This window comes from Misgurnus anguillicaudatus, chromosome 8 (genome assembly GCF_027580225.2).
Source record: "Misgurnus anguillicaudatus chromosome 8, ASM2758022v2, whole genome shotgun sequence".
NCBI classification, from domain to species: Eukaryota; Metazoa; Chordata; class Actinopteri; order Cypriniformes; family Cobitidae; genus Misgurnus; species Misgurnus anguillicaudatus.
In genome coordinates this window covers 4,199,985-4,213,901 of record NC_073344.2, presented here as the reverse complement: position 1 = coordinate 4,213,901, position 13,917 = coordinate 4,199,985, and the positions used below count along the sequence as shown (strand labels likewise).

Genomic DNA, 13,917 nt, shown 5'->3' with positions numbered 1-13,917 from the left:
TTGTAGCTCCATGTTGACATGTCTGCAACGGCTCCCTTCACACATGAGGTTGCCTATTATAGTATATGTTGTCAGCTGTGGAACAAGCCTACTGCTAAACATAGGTGCTTGCGCCACCAATCATATGGAGATGTTACAAACCCATGACAAACCATAATTAGCGCCAACACGTCATATGTGCCTGAGGCTGCGCTAGGCCCACAGGGGTTGTGTGTTCAGACACAAACTGATGGCCGACCAGTCAAACCTGTCACAGCTCACCACTTTGGATGGCCGGATGCAGGATACAAGTGCAAGATTCAACTCCACGCACCTGGGACATTACTGTAACGGATGGCAGCGCACAGGATTCCAGTTACATATTGTGTGGCGTAAAGCAATGATGTGTGTTACACAGAGCCATGGAAGAATAGAGCTTGGTTCTGCAATAGCACAGAGCGAGGAGATACACTCCTTATATGCTGGAACAGGTAGTTCTTGTGCCTTATGCGTGTCTGGTGCCAGTTATATACTGTGTTCTTTGAAGCAAGGTTGCCATTTAATAGAGGTTGTCAACAGCTATACAGTGATGTTGCAAACTCCTGAACTGTACCATACAGTGCGCAATGCAGACGTGCGTGAATCATCTAGCGGAGCCATTCGCTGCAAGGCACCAGCTCACAAGCTGCTTTGTGCAGGGTCGGATGCAGAACCCGAGCGAGAAGGATAGGCATTTCCTTAATAATGAACAGCTTAGTAACAGCTCGCCACGCGCACACAGGGAGTCAGATACCTGTATTTGTAGTGAGATATTCCACTGTTTATCACAAGCCCGTAAGGTTAAACATAGTCAGACTTATGGGGATGTTGTACGCCTAATCACATACTGCATGAACACTGCATGATAGCAATCCTCTGCTGGGACAGCTGGGGCCATAACCCCCAAAAGTTTACATCCATATTGCTCACCGCCGATGAGAGGGTATTGTGAAACAGTGAATGTATTGTGCACACGTGGCATATTTCACACTGTGTAGGTGGGGAAAGGAAGCCTTGTGGCTTTCCTGTGTCCGTAACCTCGGAATACCCGGGGGGTATGAGTCTAATAGGGCGGGCCTTGTGTCCTTCATGAGTGCAACGATCTAGAAAATCGCAACTTTCAATTTTTTGTTGATCTTAGTACACGATGTAACTACAAAAGAATCAAGTTATCAATAGGAAAAATATTGAAACTCTTTGGTTATTTTTACTAATGATGCTAATGATCTAATCAGATTTAATGGATTATGCTAAGCTATGCTAAAAGTGGTACAGCCAGACCCGGAGATCGTCTGAATGGATTCCAAAACTGTAAATGTTTAACTCTAGGGGCGCTGGAAAATAAGCATTTTTTTTAAGTGTAGTGTCCCTTTAACATGTTACACCATGTTGCTTATGTGGTCATGTTGAAACAATTTCTAATAGCTCCAGATCATAAGATACTGTACCCGGTCTCTCTGTGCATCCCTGAGCTCCTGCTGGAAATTACGCAGTGATGTTTGAACTGCATCCAGATCCAGCTCTCCAGTGTCTCCATGAGAAGGGGACAAAGAACTAACTGACAACCTCCCCATGGCATGGTCATCTGACATGATGTCACCTGAGGGCATAAAAATCTTTACACATGTTTTCATGTAATTTTTCATGTCAAACATGTAAATGAGAAGAGCAGCACTGTGTGAGCAGCACATGACCCAAAAGGGGGTTAAAGCTGTTTCATGTATCCTGACTTATTTACATTGTTTAAGAGTTGGAATTATCATGCTAAACATAGGCAAAAACATTTGGGAGGGTAACAGAATAATACTGTGCAGAATGCCAGGGTTCATATAAGTTTCAGTTTTGTTAAGCATAAAAGATTCATACGTAACTTGCTTTATTTATTTTAAAGGCAATTTCAGTGCAGGAAGTACAGTGGAAGTCCTTATATGGGCACTTTAACCAGAATAGCACACGCACACACCAACCAAGAGATGATACGAAATCAACATCACCAAAGAAGTGTGTTATTGTTTGTGAGGGAAATAAGCTTGCTACCCAAAGAACTTAGCCTTATGGGAACAATGGCTATAGTTTGTTTATCCGGGGTAGCAGCAGAGGTGTGCATGTGTGTTTGTTTAATGCTGGATTGAAATTGTAAACTACAAGGTATGCCTCCAGGAGCTTGGATTTATTGAGAATGAATCGGTACAGCTGATCTGTCTTTTTATAAAGTTTTATAAGATAAAACTAACGATTTTTTGGATATACAGTATGAAGGATATAATACTACTGTATACATACTCAAGATTAACATGATATTAGCTAAAACAGCATGTGTTATGTGAGCTTTAAACTAATCTTTGCTAAATACTGTACCTTTTACAGGTGAGCGTGTTCTCCATGGTGGGGGGCTGCGTCCACGTTCTCCAGGTGTGGGTGAACGTCTTCCACTTCCAAGAGTACGTCTCAGAGTAGAACTGAGAATGTTCAGCCTATGCTCGAGATCTCTCCGTATAGCGTCATTCTGTCCCAGTTGTTCTTCCAGCCCTTGGGCCCGGGCTTCTGCTAGACTGACCTTCAGACCTAACTCTCTGAGCTGGGCTTGGGCTTCCTGCAGTGCTCCCTCCAGACGAGCCGTCTCCTCTCGCTGTTTTAATTGACTTTCTTGAAGGCTGACATCCCGTTGTTGCTGAAACTCCCTCTCCTTGTCCTGCGCTTCCTCCAGCTCAGCTACACGTCGCTGCAGGCCTGCAACCTGTTGATATACAAGCATCAGTTGTATCAGTTGTTTAAACAGTCAGTTCCAGTCCTTTCTGATTATTAACAATAAAAGGGGTTGCAGGCACTCTGCATGGCTTAAGCAGTGCTTTAGTCTACGATACAGCAAGGCCTCTTATACCCATTTCTTACTTGAATGTGTGTAAAAACGTGTGTTTTTCTCTTTGTATGTCTATGTTTGTACCTCTTTCAGGGCTGCTTCTCTGCCGGCATCACTCTCCAGTACTCTTTGTCTGAGAGAAAAGCTATCTCTTCTCATTTCCTCTTCTCTTTGCTCTTCCTGGGTCAGTCTGGCTTGCATGTCACTCAGTTCGTGCCCTTGCTGAGTGCACTGACCCTCCAGTGTCTTTACCTGCACAAATATGTTTGGTTTTTGTGTATAATTTAACACACACTGGTCCTAACGTACATTGTGTACAAACAATAACATTTTGTTTATATGTAAAACTGTAATGAATTTTTTAGCACTACATACATGTAATAGGGATGTGCATAACTCGATGCATAGCCTACGATGCAATACATTAAAGATGCATATGAAGCAGTTACCGATGCAATGCGATTCACCTCAATACGATGCACTGCGGCCCGATTTCGATTCGGTTCAAAACGATGTATGATGTAATGAAAAAATATGATGCTATGCAATATAAACTGGTATTGGATTTGTGCATGAGCTTCGAAAACCATTATAAGAATAATTTAAGACCACACTGTAAAAAATCTTTGGTGCCATAATTTGTTTTGCTTAATCAAATACAATTTACAAGTCATTTCAACTTACTTTTATTTATCTTGGCTAGAGATTAGTTGTTATAACTTATGAAATACAGTTGAAATATGTCAACTTCATTTTATAAGTTGTAGCAACTCATCTCTTGTCAAGATAAAAAATTTAACATATCCAATGTCTTGGCATCATGTTGGCCAAATCTGTTCTCGATCACATGAATCTCCAAGGAGGAGTATTTAAAAGTTAACCGCATGCGACTGTCAAAATATCCACCTTCATGACTGACACACTTCCTGGTGCCTGTTGGTGCCTCTATGCCAAAGACTCACAGTAGGCACATCAATGCGATCGGAGTCCTTGGCCAAACATACACCCCGCGTGTCATCACAATAAGACAATTTTACCTTAGATATTAGACACTTCCTGTTTCTCTGATTTCTACATAAATTTGTCGCCTCGTCATGGCAGCACAGTTCGGGATATCAAAAATCCCTTACCATTTTAGCAAGTCCAATGTCTCAGCATCATGTTCACCACGTTTAATGTCAATCATATGAATTCCCTAGGAGGAGTATTTGAAAGTTTACCGCATGCACTTTTAAAACCATCCAAAATGGCTGACTTCCTGTTGGGTGGAGCAAAAAGGTGTGATGGCGAAAGTTGTTCGGGTCAATTAGAACTATATAAGTACCAACTCTCTTACAAGTGCGTTCATGTTTGCACGATATGTGCAACAATATTTGTTTTTGCATTACAGGGGGCGCTACAGAGCCCCCCTGCCACGCTCGAGCTCCAGCCTTTGCCCGGTCCTAATGGCCGACGACTCTGATGTCTCTGCCAAATTTCTAGAGTTTTCGTTGTTGTTAAGGCCCCCAAATTGCCCACAAACTAAAAAAAAAATAAAATAAAAATAAAAGCAAAAACAATAGGGCTTTGCACCTTTTGGTGCAGGCCATTCTGGCTTGTTCCTCGGATCTCGGGCCCTAATAATAATCCTAAGGAAAACAATAGGGCTTTGCACCTTTCGGTGCAGTCCATTCTGGCCTGATCCTCGGTGCTCGGGCCCTAATAATAATCCTAAGGAAACAATAGGCATTCGCATCTTTCGGTACAGTCCATTCTGGCCTGCTCCTCGGTGCTCGGGCCCTAATAAAAAAATACAAGAAAATAGCATCTACTACTAGTAAATCTGTCTCCTCTCCACTAATAAGCTGGTGTGTGGTGGGCAGTCTGGCGCAATATGGCTGTCATCGCTGACGTAGCATCATCCAGGTGGATGCTGCACATTGGTGGTGGTTGAGAGGAATCCCCCCTTTCATATGTAAAGCGCTTTGAGTGCTGATATCTTAGTAATGATGAACCGGGGTGCAAATGCTAATTTTGCACAGTTTTTAAACGAATGCATTGCATTGTTAACATTTTATGCCAAATGCACCATTTGAATCGGGTAATCTTCCCATCCCTAACATGTACATGACTTAAAAGACTTCATCAGGTTTTTTAAAACTTAATAATGCCGGACCTGTCTGCGTAGTTCTTGCAGTTCTCTGCGTGCCTGCAGTCGAGATTTCTCAAGTTCACGCATGTTGGTTCTCAGCTTTAGCACCTCCTGCTGGAGGGAGGATTTGCACTCTTCCAACACTGCCAGCCTCTGATCTTTCTCCTCTCCCACTCGCTTTAAACTGAGACAAAGAGAAGGGGAACATGAATTTATATTTATGATGCCCATATATATGCTATCCCATAGAATTATGCCAGAGGAGGAAATATCTATTGTAAAAGTTGTTCACATCTCAAATGATGCTTGGATGTTTTATACCTCAAGCGAGCACAGGCGTAAAATATATTGGGTATTCACATTTTAATGAGACTAGTATGTTAAACCTGTGGTTTTCAAATTCCGCTCTCTTCAAATCTGTTCGGAGTTCTTGGTTGGAATTCTGGATGGTCTCTTTTTCTCTCTCAGCATCCCCTAAAGCCCTCTTTAGTTCCAAGTTTTCTTGCCGCTGGGTGTCCCTGTTCTGCAAACACTCCCTCAGCTCTCTGTGGGCCTCTATCAGCTCCTTACGACCAGAGTCCCTGCTCTCCTCCACCTCATTCAGTTCCCTCCTCAACCGCTGTACCTGAAAAACACAGACATAAAGAAGAGGTAAGGATTCAGACAGGGATAAAAAAGACAAACAGAAGAGAGAAACGGAATGACTAAAAATATTTTTTAGAATGGTAAGATAACACAAGAGAAGGAGTAAAGACTTCCAACAGTCATATTCCATACGTGGCACTGTTTTGCTCAGGACAATTCAATTTCATTTTCCATGAGATGAATACAATGGAAACACAGCCAATGAGTAAAGTTCCACTGTCTTGTTCCATTCAGCTTCTCAAAGCATGTGAGCATCAGGCTCATCCAAGGAATTCTGCGTGCTTTCAACTCTGGATCTCAGGGCACATTATTATTTGTACTCAAAAAATGTGTTTAAAGTGCATGTGAAATATGCCCAAGGATTAGTTAAGCTGGTTCGCATTTTTGTATACTTTCATCAGATGAAACTCCTCGCCCATGTAAACACACAGGAATATGACCCACATTCTGGTAAGTGCTTGGCTACAGTTAATCATTTTACGGTGCACATTCCTTCAAAATGCTGCCAGAATGCAAAGAAACAGAGAAAAGAAACAGAGTAAAAAAGGACAGGCTCCAAAGACTGCCACACACAGCATCGATGATGAAAAACATCAGTGCTCTGTATATGGTGTGTAAGTGGGTGTAGACTGGTGTGTAAAACAGTGTTTGTGCAAGTTCACAGGGCCACACAAGCTGATTTCTTCTCGAAAAAAATCTTGATGTAAGAGAAATAATCCTGTGCCAAGCTATCATCGGTTTAATTCATTGATGGCCGGGTCTATGGGTGGCTGGGGGGCATTGCCCACCAGATTTTTCCTCTGCTCCCCCAAATGTCCAGCCAACCATAAAAAAACAAAGTGTCTCTTTTCAGAAATAGCATCCCTTGTTGGCAAACACTATTTGTATTAGCTCCCACCCACCAATGTCTGGTTGTCTTACAAAAAGCTCTGAGGTATCTTTAGTAGTATTTAACTCACTCAAAAGTACTACTAGTCTCTACGACGGTAACTTAAAGAAAACGCATCTTTAAAATTTATATCAGAAAAAATGCAATGCAATTCATTATTACATAAACGTAATAACCCAACACATATTAATATGAAACTATTATATTTAAAGTAAAACATACCCAAAATAACCCCCAATCCTTTCTTAGACTCACCTTATTATTTATTCAAATAGAACGGCCAATGGTAAGTCTTCAGCAGCTTTCAACATGTTTGTTTCAGACATAGTTCTGTTTATTAAAATTAGATTATGCAGTTTGGTTGTAGCATGCATAATATATAGATATAAATTCTATAAGATGGTTCAGTAAATATACAGTATTGTAACAGCTGTGCATGGCGTCATCAGCGTCAGCTCATTCAGCATTTGAGAAAAACTTCACACGCAAAAATCTACTGATTTTTTAGTTCAGGAGGAGCTTCCACTCCACAAGGTCATTGTTAGGTAAAACGTAACATGCTTTATAATGTTACGTTGTATTATAATATCTAACGCGGAGCAGCTGCAGATCGGCTCCGCTTGCGTTGCGGCTTCGCACTCCGCCGTCCGCCAATACCCACCAGTTCCATATTTGTTGCAAGAGCGGCTGCATGCTGAAGTGATGAGGACCCATGAGGTCTCGCAAATTTATGTGATGATCGCACAATATCTAGTTCTGTCTTTGCCCATTATGACATTAAATTATGACGTTTTGCTGGACCAGCCCAGATCATGACACAAGATCAGGTATGATCATGCGGTATAGTCATGGCTCTGCCCTGTGGAGCTGTCCGGCATCCGGCAAAAATAGAAGCTTTGCAAACTTGTTCCGGAGGGCTGCGGATGGCCGGAGCTCTGACGGATTCGGAACGCAGTCAGTGGAAATACACACATTTCACATTGAATGGAAACCGATTTAGTGTTAATTTCGTCAGACGAGACGAGACGAAATATGTTTGTCAATGACCTTTTTTCTATGACTAAGACGAAACGATGACGAGACTGCAGCAATGTTCAAAAACGCTGACTAAGGGGCCAGTCACACCAAAAGCGTTTATGGCAGTTGCAGGCGCCTTTTTTGAATGATATTCTATGGGCAGGGCGCGTTTGCGCGTTGTTTATGCGGGCCTTGCGTTTTTTTGCCGCCTGCCTCGTACGCGTTTTTGAAGGAGCGCTGAGAGCAGAGAAGCGCCCGATGTCATTCGCATCTTTCCATTGTCCAATCGAATGAGGGGAGAGGCGGGCCTTATGTTGTGGTGAGGGAAGTTTACAGTTGCTTTGAAGAACCGGACTCCACTCGCTCACTCTCTCCTGCGTGTTTGTGCACCTCTCACCATCAAACAAGGTCAGAGCAAGCACCCTCTTTTGAAAGTTTCTGCTAATATGACAGTAAACGGCAAAAGAGCGCTCACGCTTCAATATTTGATTGACAAGACAGCTGACTCGGTGGTTGCTTAGCAATATGAAAAGCCGCGTTGCACTGCTCTTTTTTAAAAAAAGGCAGTGTGTCGCGCCTTGCGTTTGCAAGCGTTTAAAGGGCTTTTGGTGTGACTGGCCCCTAAGACTAAATTAACATGCATTTTTGTTGACGAAAAAAGACGAGACTAAAATGTTTTGCATAAAATAAAAACTAAGATAAAATCTCTCTTCATTTTTGTCTATAATCGTCTCTAGTACATTTTATGCAATGAGGTCATAATTAAATATGAATTCATTCATAAAAAGACTGCGTGCTCTTATTATGAAACTGCGCTTCTGTCATAACTCCAGACAAGCTCGCACTGCTGAAATCTCCATGCTAAGCATTCACAATATAACATCCATTCGCAGTTTTAGTCCACAAACGTATTACATATGAGAAATATTGATATTTCTTCGTTGTTTCCATGGGATTTTGCATCAAATAATCCTAAATCCATATTGTTATTCAACAACTGCACACGCAGCGCGATTCTACTATGGATAAGGCATACACGATCAGGTCAGTAAGAGTCTCATGTGTAAAATAAGCCCACACACATTATGATTAATATTTCACAAACAGCTAAAAAGTTTAGTGTTATGCAGCATTGTGTTGATGTTTTTGTGTAGTATTCTCGTGCACCTGTTGTTTTCAGTAACTTAGACGGCTTGTCTTTCTGATCCACATTCGCTATTTACCAACATCGTTGATGTACCTAACATTATTCAAGTATTCTGAATGTACAGTATATTGTGAGGACAAAAGCTTATTATTTGTAACTGATCGCTGTCTGGGTGCTTTTCTATCGCTCATCACTGAATTAATGGTGACGCAATTTACACGCGATAGAGATATGTCACCGCCATTAACAAAGTTGCATTCAACATCATTCAACAAGTATATTTTGTCAAGTGATTATTGGGGGGTTTCCCGGACCAGGATTAGCTTAATCCTGGACTAAGCCTTAGTTTAATTAGGAAATATAACTAGTTTTAACAAACATGCCTTACTAAAAGCATTACCTGTGTGCATTTTGAGGTAAAACAAAGGGCACTGTTGTATTTTAAGTAGGGCTGTCAATAGATTAAAAAAATTAATCTAGATTAATCGCATGATTTCATGAGTTAACTCGCGATTAATCGCAAATTAATCGCACATTTTTATCCGTTCTAAATTTACCCTAATTTAGCACTTTTCAGGTTTTTAATACTCTGATCATATATACATATATAGATGCTTTATGCAAATGCATGTTAACAACAGCCTGTTTACATTTTTAACAGAGCCATCAAGCCATTGCTTTGTATATGCATTTTCCTTTAAGAAGAATTTTCTTTTTCTTCATTTTTATTTGATGCTACATCATTTGTGACATGTGCTGTAGAAAATTAGCAAATTTTCAAAAAAATAGTTGTTCGTATTTTGACATTCTCTATTAAAACATAGAACAATGCATGATTTGGTGGAATATAACAAAATATGACAGAACTACACCTGTTTGAAGTTGAAAGAGTCAGCAAAGTTAAATTACCAGAAAAATTACCACATCCATACAATAAATTACCACATCAATACCTTAAAATCACTGATAAAACTATAAGATGTAGCACACACAAAGCAAAAACATCATTAATATATGTTAAACTTTTTTTTCTTTTGTTTGATTGACATTGTGACAGACTGCTTAAAATCTAAGTGATCTAATATAATGTTACACATCAGATATTTTTACCCAACAGTTAACCAAACATGTACTTAAGACATAACAGATTATAGATCCTACCTGCGTGAATTCTTATCAAAGCAGATATTTGTAAAACTTTAATTTTGTGTAACTTAGATGTCTATATATCCGGGTCGCGCACTCGCGCGTCTGTGTCACTGTGTGCACGCGCTTCAGATGTCAGTCAGTCAGCATGAGGAGATCGCTTTTGAGTCTTGTCGCTCTTAATAACTCTTTAACAATAATCAGATACCGAACTTTATCTCTCTTAATGACTATTTTAACATCAAGCAAGTCCTGCAGTCTATTTTCTAAGTCATGCATAAAAGCGAAACCAAAATGAATTGAGACGCATCTTTGCATTAGATTAAGCATTAGGAGGACGGGAACGTTACACCTCAGACGTATAAATATAGATCATTTCAGATGTCCAACGAGCATTTAGAGCATTGGATTTGCTAGACGATTTGGTTAATGTTCTTATTTCTATGAAAACCTTTGAATCATTCAGACAGGATCCCATTTGTCTGCGTCTCTGTTCATTCAACTATGGGCTGGACCAAGGGTCAAACAGAAATTGCGCGTTGCATTTATCGGCGTTAATGAAATTAATTGCGTTAAAATGAATTTGCGTTAACGCGTTATTAACGCGTTAATTTTGACAGCCCTAATTTTAAGATATGTCAGTGCAAGTTGTTTTCAGTTTGGAGAGCTCTTAAAAGTGGTTAAGTCTAGGATTAGTCTAATCCCTGTCCGAGAAACCACCCCTATGACATTTAACCAATATTTGAGATGTGTGTAACACTATTTGACTGAAATGGTTATCAGAAATAATCTCAGAAATAATTTATTTTTAAAAAGACAAAAATGTTTTAACTAAAACTTGACTAAGACAAATTAAGTCTTCTTTTGACTAAAATTAGACTAAAATAACAAGACTTTTAGTTGACTAAAACTAGACTAAAATGATGAGACTTTTAGTCGACTAAAACTTGACTAACAAAAAAAGATATGCACAAGACTAAGACTAAGACTAAATAAAAAATAGGTGACAAAATTAACACTAAACCGATTGACTCTGCCGCCGTTCTGCAGCGGATGCGCAGCCGTTCCGCAGTTGGTGGAAATTCAGCACAATTTGCTGTTTTATGAACAAAGCAGTGTGATTTATCTTTGGACTCGTCGCAACATACACTTACAGTATTTTAGGGCTTGTGCTTTTGTCTGGTGCTGTTCCCTGGGCAAAGGGGATAACGTTTTGACACATTTGTCCAAATAGTCACCACAGCATATTTGGAGTGTCTATCGTAGCCTCTTATGGAACGGCTGAAATTCCACAAGGGGGCGTATTTGTTCCTCAGACGTTGCACAATAAACGTGACATATGAATATATTCATTATAAGTCGTGAATGAAAAGCGAGATTCGAACGAATGTCCGTTAGTGAACTAATTGTATACACTATTTTTATCGTAATTCGGTCAGAAATGTCAAGATTGTGAGATGAACAAATCGTTTTGGATTTAAAGGCTTGGATATTCCATTTCCTTGGACTTTTGGGGATTTATGAACAATTTGTTTTGGACAATTTCACCGAAGCAGATAAAGGGAAGATTTTGAAGATAAGTAAATATCCTAAATCGGCGCCGCCCGGTTCAGGTAACTAACAACTAGATCACAGTTTTATGACTGCTAAAAATCATATTATGCTTTGTGTGTGCGCTTAATGGAATCCCGATGTGCCGCATGACCGTATATTTTGAAGATTTAATGCTTCAAAGTTACAATGACGTAATGCAGCCTCACGTGCAAGGGAGGGGGTGTACCGTGTACGGCACAGTGTTCCTTATCAGGTTAAACCCGCTAGCACCACCAACAGTCCAAAGTTTTACTAACGTTATTGCTTATAATTTTGATCCGGATATTTTACATTGAGTGCAAAATGCCTGACTGCCCCCCAGTCCAGCAAGCCTAGTACCGGTCCTGGGTTAGAAATATTAGGACTTTATGATGCTTTCACAATAGAACATAAAAAGCCTTATCCTCCCCTCTGTCCCTTTCTGGCTTACATTGTTCATTCCTAACACCATCTTACAGCTTGTGATATGTCATTGTCTGACCAGGGCAAGTACAAGGAGGGTTAATAAAAATAATCAAACAGGAATGGAGAGCAGGCAATCTCACGCAGAGATGGATGCTTGGGGATTAAACAGTTGGAGCAACTAAATTTGTGGCCTGAGGTTTTGGTAGAATCTACAGTACAGTAACTGAAAGTTTGTGCTGAGGTCAGGTTGTCCTTGTCCCTAAAAAGTGGAAATGTACACACATGGATACAAGCACAACATGCAATCATGTAAACAACTTTCTGTGTGCAAACTTATTAAACTGGTGGCATCTGGAGAATGCTCAATATGCACTAACCAATGCCAAGTTCAACAGAAGTCTATGCTAAATGGTTCTTCCAAAGACTGCCTCTTGTACAAAGTGGACTCCTGGCCCTACTGTACATAAACCAACTAACACCCCTTATTACATACAGGTTGGTTATTTGGCCATGTCACAAACAGAATTGTACTGCTCTCTTGAGCTATATGATTCGTGTGTTCTGGATGATAAGTTTGTTACTGTGAGTGTAAATTTTGGTGTGACCTCTTGTTGAGCTTCATGCTTCTGCATAGACATCTCTCTGATCTGGTCATTAAGGCTACCCTCTGAATGTTCACGGGAACTCAAAGATTCCTCAAAACGAGAACGCTGGGACTGCAGCTCAGCCTGCAATCTTAAAACTGTGTCCTACAGTGAAAAGAATAGGAAAAAATATTATAATGTCTATATAGTACAAAGCAGAACATAGATCTATTCAGATTTGTTATACTTTGTCCTGCTCCTGTTTGCTTAGGAAGTCACGACGCATACGATCCTTTTCAAGCCCAGCTGACTCCATGTCACGCTCCAGCATAAGTATGCGCTCGCTAAGTGTTGCCTTCTCAGCCTCTTTCTCAGAGAGGACCTGTCATTCAAAAACTTCATCAAACTTATTGATTTAACATTTAGACAAGCCATTTGATAAGACTTGGAAAGGTAGATCTGAAAAGGTCTTATATTTGGTCCTCCGAGAAATTGATAAGCGTACACACCTGCTGTTTATGGCTCTCGGCCTGTAGCAGAGTGTCTGTGCAGTGTTGCTGCAGTTTGGCCAGTTCCTCCTGCAGCTGCTGCAGCTCCTTGTGACTCTGCATGCGCAGTTCCTCACACTTTGCTTGCAGCTGCTCCTCTGCCTTCTTTCTCTGTGCACACAACTCTGCTAACATGCGTTCCTGGGATTCACAGGGCAGGTGCATTTGTTACATTCCAAAGATGGTTTGAATACTCAATGGAATTGATACTCTCTTGATCTACAGCAGAGTTTTAGTAGTTTGGAGTTATTGCATATCAATTCATAATTTCGCTGCCAGAGATTTCTTGGACCAATTGATAGTCAAGGCCCAGATCTAAAGCAGTTATAAATGTGTCTGAAACAAGTACAGCGTGCTTCTGTGTTGAATCTAACAGTAGTTGCTGCATGGTGGTTTGTGCACTGTCCAACATTTATAGCTCACAATACAATGCAGTAAATGCAGATAGTCTTACACAACACAATTTAATTCATATAAAAATTGGATCAATAATTAAAACTGTGTTTCTGTGAAAGAAGGTGAAACCTCAATAGACAGCTAATATGTCCATGAGATAAAGAATACATGTATGTGTTCAGTTTCATCTCTTGCATCCTACTGAACTGTCTCTCATTACAAATCAGACCAATCACAGATGCTGTGGTCTGCTTCTAAGACCTGTGCGTTAGCCTAAAGGATACATTCTGCATTCGGCATAACCTACACCATAGGTACAACGCAGAAGTATAAATCATCCTTGATAACTCTTAGAACCTCAGGGATACCTTGTACTTTCGCTCAGCATGTAACTGTTCCTGATGGCTTTGCTGTATGGTAATGAGTGCTTGCTGTGCATTTCTCTCAGCCTGAGCGAATTTTAACTCCAAAGCTTGTTTCTCCTGCAAAGCCCGGGACATTTGCTGCTCTAGTTTACTCTGAACACTGGACAGCTCAC

The 13,917-nt window shown here is 40.5% G+C and overlaps 1 protein-coding gene across 3 annotated transcripts in view; it reads right to left on the bottom strand.

The window, feature by feature from the left end:
* The window catches only part of crocc2 (ciliary rootlet coiled-coil, rootletin family member 2), a 117,912-nt gene that overhangs the window by 20,932 nt on the left and 83,063 nt on the right, over positions 1–13,917 (bottom strand). For all 3 annotated transcript variants that reach the window (XM_073870142.1, XM_055213078.2, XM_073870143.1), the window contains 9 exons: positions 13,748–13,917; positions 12,945–13,124; positions 12,683–12,817; positions 12,457–12,600; positions 5,396–5,634; positions 5,034–5,193; positions 2,963–3,130; positions 2,377–2,755; positions 1,467–1,618 (listed from right to left, as the gene is read on the bottom strand). In XM_073870142.1, the coding sequence (XP_073726243.1) occupies positions 1,467–1,618; positions 2,377–2,755; positions 2,963–3,130; positions 5,034–5,193; positions 5,396–5,634; positions 12,457–12,600; positions 12,683–12,817; positions 12,945–13,124; positions 13,748–13,917 (1,727 nt within the window). The remainder of the gene's footprint in view (positions 1–1,466; positions 1,619–2,376; positions 2,756–2,962; positions 3,131–5,033; positions 5,194–5,395; positions 5,635–12,456; positions 12,601–12,682; positions 12,818–12,944; positions 13,125–13,747) is intronic.